General features: G+C 47.1%; 1 protein-coding gene across 1 annotated transcript in view; it reads left to right on the top strand.

The window, feature by feature from the left end:
* Cds1 (CDP-diacylglycerol synthase 1) overlaps nt 1–6651 on the top strand; it is a 59016-nt gene that overhangs the window by 13885 nt on the left and 38480 nt on the right. The window contains exon 2 of the mRNA XM_031337000.1: nt 2664–2791. Within this exon, the coding sequence (XP_031192860.1) occupies nt 2664–2791 (128 nt within the window). The remainder of the gene's footprint in view (nt 1–2663; nt 2792–6651) is intronic.

Raw genomic sequence — 6651 nt, forward strand, 5'->3', positions numbered from 1 at the left:
TCAGGGAATGTAACTAAGAGAAGGCAGTGTAGTCAGGGAATGTAACTAAGAGAAGGCAGTGTAGAGGGGCAGGGAAATGCTCCGGTCTCATTTCAGTTGCCGTGAAAAAAATTCATAACAAGTATTGTTGCCAAAAGAAAGAGTTTATTTTAGGTTGGACTTCTCAGTCCATTGGTGGCAGGCAAGTCACCAAGGCAGGAGCCCTAGACAGCTAGCCATGCCATGCCACAGCACAGCACACCACACCCACAGTTAAGAGCAGGAAGAAAGAAATGTGCCCGTGCTGTGCTGCCTGCCTGCCTGCCTGCTAGCCAGTTTGCTTTACTCTGAGACCGACCATTCAGGGCTGTCTTAGTTACTGTGATGGAAAACCATACCAAGGCAACTTATACAAGGAAACATTTAATTGGGGCTTGCTTACAGCTTCAGAGGTTAGTTCATGAGCATCGTGGTTGGGAGCTGGGAGCTGGCAGCAGGCCAGCATGGCACCGGAGCAGTAGCTGAGAACTTTACATCCTGATCCTCAGGCAGCAGGCTGAGAGAGAGTGACTGAGCTCACCTCCAGTGACACACCTCCTCCAACAAGGCCACACCTCTTAATCCTTCCCAAACAGTCCCAACAACTGGGGACCAAGCATGTAAACACATGAGCCTATTGGGAAATCTCATTTAGACCATCACAAGGATCTTCCCCAGGGAGTGGTGTTGCCTGCAGTGGTCTGGGTCCCCCAACATCAACAGCTGTTGGGGCAGGTTCCCCCAGACAGACCCAGAGGCAAGCCTGCTCTAGGTAACACCTCGTTTAAACCCTTCCCTGGTTATTCTGACTTGGGTCAAGTCGACAGAAGTAGGCAGCCGAGGGGCTGAGCTGGGCCGAGGCTTGAGCCCAACCCTGTCACTGCTGACTGCACTTGCATGTGCTTTGCAAAAATGCTGCTGATTTGAAGAGAATGATTTGAATCCCAGCCCAGTGGTTTTATTTCCAAGTGGAAACGCAAGCCTTCATTCCCTCAGGGTCACAGGATCGGCCTTGTGCCAAACTGAGCGTTTGAGTCCAGGTAGAATGGGTCCCAGCAGCTCCCAGTTCATGGCCTCATGCTCTTTCCTGTCTGCGATTCCTTGGAGAGTCGCTTCCTCTGTCACCGTACGCATTTCTACCCATCCATCTCTCTGGATCACTGAAGTTAGAAAGAATGGCAAGAAAAAGCATCGCTCTGCCTCATGGCTGAGGAGTCATGTGACCTACTCGCTGGCCACTGGTGCAGACGCTCTTGGGGTTGATGTCAGTCTGCTTGTTACCAGTCAGCATTTCTCTGTTTAAGCTGTTTTGGGATCATGTCTGTCTCATTGGTTGTTTTGGCATAGTGACACATTTAATTTTACAGTTGTTGCATTTGTAGACTAACATTTGACTTTTGCTTAATGCAGTCTGAAAATATGGCCTAAATGCTAACATTTCATTTAGAAGGCCACCTGCGGGATGGGCAGGCTTGATTTAATCCTAGTAGCTTACCACTTGCTTGAATTTGCCATAGCCTCGGCATTATATTATACGCTTCCTCTTGGGATGTAAGTGCGGTTAAGGTGGCAATACGATTTGCCTAAGCTTTGGAGCTGATCAAATCTGAGTTTGGGTTGAGAGTCCTAGCCTGACCTCTGCTCAGGACTTCTGTCCTTGTCTGTTGGGAATCTGTCTTCCCCTGTTACTGGTCCCTCAAGCTCTCACCCTGTGGATCACTTTCCTTAATGAAGGTTGTTGGTTGCAGGAGCCTGGATGGCTAAGAGGAAGGGATGGAAGTGAGCGAAGGCTGTGGAAGTCAAGACTGATGTCAAAGTCAAACAGCGACTTCCTTGTTTGTTCTTACAGATACTGTGCCCCCCCCCCATTCCGAAAGTTCTTGCATGGTCTTTGTCCCAGAGACCCTGAGCTCCCATGGCCTACAGCAAAAACATGGCACTTGCATGTGTGGGCTCTTAAAAGTTAGCTTAGATATTCAATACCTTAAATCTGACAGCTAAAATAACACCTTTGATCACTGTTCATCTGTTAGAGAGAATATAGTATCCATTTGGCCTACTTTGCTGGGCTCTAATAGAAATGGTGGATGGTACGGTCCAGCTGGCTCTGCCCAGCACAGAGTCCTCAGATGTTAGTCAAATGAAAACAGCCTGGATGGCTGATTAGAATCTACAGAAATAAGCCCGTTCTCCCAGTTGAGAAGCTAACAGTAAATATTTAGTTCTGTCAGTAAACATCTGCCTTAAGAAGCAATCTGAACCATTCTTATGTCTTTTGTTTAAGGTAATCCTTTATTTTGGAATTTTACCAAAGATAATAAAGCTTGCAAGAAACTACGGCAGTGCTCGGGCGTTCGGTCTAGGCCGCTAGTGTCGTCTTTGTCTTAGATTATGCAACCACGTTTTGGCACATGGAGCAATGAGAGAGCACACTGGCAAGCATGCACTGTTTGAAAGAACACTTTGCCTCAGGAATGGTAGTACACACCTAAAACCCAGCCTTTGACAAGCCAGTCACATCAGAGTCTGAGGACCACAGGAGCTACCCAGTGAGCTCTAGGCCATCCCGGGGCTGCTCTGAGCTTCTGTCTCAAAATACATGTATATGCTAATACTTTGCAAATAGTTTCCTTTTTTAATTTTAGGAAACAGATATTGATGACAGGTATGGAGATCTCGATGCCAGAGGAGATTCCGACGTTCCTGAAGTCCCACCAGCCTCAGACAGGACCCCCGAGATTCTCAAGAAAGCCCTGTCCGGATTATCTTCAAGGTAGGATGGGTGAAGCCAAGTCCATCTCGATCCTCAGCACAGGAACAGGCTTTGAGGTCACCCTAGTTCGTCTGTGTGTTACACTTGGATTTTTGTGCATTTGGGGCCCATGGGAGAAAAAGGCTGTAATGAGGGATAATCTGAAGTGCTTCATTAGTGCCTTGTAGGTCAGCTGGTAAAGGTCACAGAAATAGCCCAGGCTCCAATGAGATGTCCGGGTGGTGAATGCCCCCTAATGAAAGTCATTGTGTGTTCCCCAAATGCCAGGAAAAAAGTAGTTTCTGTTTCTTTGATGGTTAGTGTGTGTGTGTGTGTGTGTGTGCGCGTGCATGCGTGTATGGTCAGATATGTGCACATGTGTGTGTGTGCGTGTGTGTTCGTGTGCATATGTGCACGTGTGCATATGTGCACGTGTGTGTGCCTGTGTGTGCATGCATGCATGTATGTTCACGTGTGTGTGCGCGTGTGTGCATGTGTGTGTGTGTGTGTGTGTGTTCACATGTGTGTCAGGGATAGGTGGGATATACATGCTCATGTGCATGTGGTATGTGTACATTCTTTTGTGGGAATGTTCACGTGTGTGCCCAGGCCGGAGGCTGATAACAGCTATTTTCCTTGATCTGCTCTCCAGTTATTGATTGATTGATTGATTGAGTGAGTGATTGAGACAGGATCTCTCATAGAGCCTGTAGCTCACTGACTTAGCTGGGGTGCTCCCCCCCCACTGGGCTCCCCCCTCCCTGCTCTGCAGTCTGCTGCTGGGTTGGGCTTTAAAATGGCTGCTGGGATACAAATTTAGGTGCTCCTGCTTGCTCAGCAGGGAGGGGTTTTGTCGCCTGAGCCATCATCTCTCAGCCTCCAGAATATCTTTCTTTAACTGAGTCTAAAATTACTGTCTAAAACACAGCATTTCGCCATTTTGTATTTGTGCTATTTTAAAGTGTTTATGAGCATGGAATTTCAGCTAATTCTATCTTACCCTGCACTGTATGCTTGGATAACTTGAGTCACAAACTTACAGAAGTGATCGAGGTATTACGTTTCATCCAGATTGCTATGTGGAACGTTACGGATTGACAGTGTTTCACCAACGTCTTTGTACTCCACTCCTCAGAGTGAGATGTTTTATGTCACATCCTGAGAGGCACAGGTACAGACTGCTCTGAAGGGTTCTGTGCTGTAAATGTATGCGCTGTCCTCTGACCGCCTTCTGCTTGATACCCTTCTTCAGGACTGAACAAGAAATGGTGGCTCTTGCTCTCACAGTTCGAACTCCTCTGGTGTAGACATATAGTAAAGGTAACCCAAGGGTTCCCTGCTTGCACTGGGCGACAGCCATTCTGAAGATACAAAGGACGACTCAAACTGAGTTCAGTCTGTCCTACCTGACCCTCAACACAGATCACTCCTGTGATCCCTCTGTGTGTGTGTGTGTGTGTGTGTGTGTGTGTGTGTGTGTGTGTGTGTGTGTAGTAGCTGGGGGGCGGGGCGCTTCTCACCAGCAAGTAGGCAGTGCTATAGAGAGCACCCACTGGTGTCTGCGTTGACACTGTGTGCCTGGAGACAGCAGATACCAATGGGCTGAGGCACAAGGCTGTTCCCACTCCAGGCATGAGTCACAAGTCCCAACCTTCAGGATTCTAGATTGAGCAGACATGGACATGGTGCCCATTGACCCTCCTGTTAGGCAGTTAAGAGCAGCCCACAGGCTTGCTTGCCATGCTCACATTGCTGGCGATTATGAACACAATCTCAGTAGGCTGTTGAAAAGCAGTCAAAGAGGTGCAGGGATGAGAGCTGTGTGCCCCTTGCTTGATTCCGCAACTCCTGGTGGAGTCCAAGTCACTTTCCTTCTGGGATGTAGATGGGTTCCTGTTCGCTTTTCTGGACTGCTGTCTTCAGCTGCCAGAATTCCTGTGCCTCTTTCTTTGGGGTTCCGGAGACTGCCTGACAGAACTGTGAGTGCATAAACAAAGCCAGAGCTAAGGGTGGACTGTGAAAGCCAGCACAGCCTGTCTGTCCTGTGGACAGTGTTCCTTCCTCCCAGGATAGCATGGGATTTTGCTCAAAAGGGGGTCTTCTGGTCCCCTTCCAGCCAAGATGGAGTAGAGTATTGCTTTACAACCAGCTCTGAAGGAAAATCAGAGCAGACCTTTAGTTTCCGTGACCTACCTAAGAGAAAAAAAAAATCCTCATTTCTGTGGCCGACAATAGAGGGATAGAAGGGAACAGGTGAGGGGAGGACAGGAGTTTGCCAGCGAGGAGGAGTTTACCTTTTGAAGTCTGTGTCTGAGGCCTCACCTGGCCCAGCATTAATCTGGTCCTTGAGAAAATAAAGACCATGGGAGGTGTGTGTCTGGAATTGTGGTTGAACATGGAAAGAATCTGTCACAGTCTCATAACCATATTAGAATAAGTCATTTCAATGCTGCATTTCCTGTTTTTGTTTTGTTTGTTTTTAGCTGATGGAGCAAAGATATGCCATCTTCTTGAACACATCGTTGCCTTCAAAATCTCCTCAGATCTGTTTAGACTGTGTGTGTGTGTGTGTGTGTGTGTTGTGTGTGCATATGTGTTGTGTGTGCATGTGAGTGTGTGTGTGTGTGTGTGAGTGTGTGTTATGTGTGCATGTGTATGTGAGTGTGTGTTGTGTGTGTGTGAGTGTTGTGTGTGTGTGAGTGTGTGTGTGTTGTGTGTGTGAGTGTGTGTATGAGAGAGAGGGAGGATATGCTTGCTATATAAATGCATATGTATTTGTATGTGCATGTGTGAGCATGCCAGCTTGGTGTTCTGTAATAATGATGCTGACATGTGTCAGTCAGATTCTCCCTCAGTAATGACTTTTTAATATAAACCAACAACAAATAATAGCAGCTATTTGTTGAGCATACAGTGTGTGCTAAGCATTGCTTAAGCACTTACCACACACCAGTATCTCACAGCAGTCCTGTAACATGGCTATGTTTATAACACTTTGCAAATGAGGAACCTAAGGCGTTCAGAAATGATGTGAGCCCAGGGACTGTGATGGGCATGGTGATCCGAGGCCTTCTTCCCTGCACTGTGTAATGAGGGAGGGGCTCCCAAAACCAGAAAGATAGGTTTTATAACACCGCTTATGAAGACCAGAACAGTAGATGACCTGACAGGTCACTTTCAGGAAGCTGCTCTGTAAAGAGTTTATACATGAGTGTGTCTGTACAATATATGCTTTGAAGTCATCTTCTAATGTGTGTTGTGGAGCCTTGCATTTGTAGATAAGGGCTTAAAGCCCTCACTGTATAGGAAGCTTGTCTGAGCTGGAGGGGGGAGCCTGTGACCTGCCCAGGTGTGTTTGCTGTAGTAGTGTCTGTACTCAGACCCTCTCCACACTGTGTGTCCTGTGTGTATGTGTGTGCTGCAGAATGGGATTATACCTCCTTTGCCTTGCTATTTTAATTTTGTTCTGTGGTAGTTGTAAGCAATATCTCCTATCCTTCAGTATCCTCAGGCGCATTTTAAATGAGATATCCCACTATATGGATATAGTAGTACATTTAATATCTGACTTTTCACAATGAGAAAAATGTATATTAAACTTTTTCTTTGTAGCTGGCTTTTTCCTAGAAACCCGTGATTTTGTTAAAGTGAATCCATAGTTTTCTTAAAGAGTGGAACTGCTTGGCCAAGGCTCCTGCTCATTTCCAAGCCCTTACTCTGTGATCCCATAAAAGAAATGTGCTGTCTGTCGCAACTGGGAAGGGCCTGAAAGGTTTCCATTCACTGCAGTTGCCTCAGCCAGTTCCTCATCCAAGTGTGCTCTGAGGGGTGGTGTGACCATCGGCTGGGAGGGGAGTTGAGTGTGCTCTGAGGGGTGGTGT

This window comes from Mastomys coucha, unplaced genomic scaffold, assembly GCF_008632895.1.
Source record: "Mastomys coucha isolate ucsf_1 unplaced genomic scaffold, UCSF_Mcou_1 pScaffold22, whole genome shotgun sequence".
In the NCBI taxonomy this organism is placed as follows: domain Eukaryota; kingdom Metazoa; phylum Chordata; class Mammalia; order Rodentia; family Muridae; genus Mastomys; species Mastomys coucha.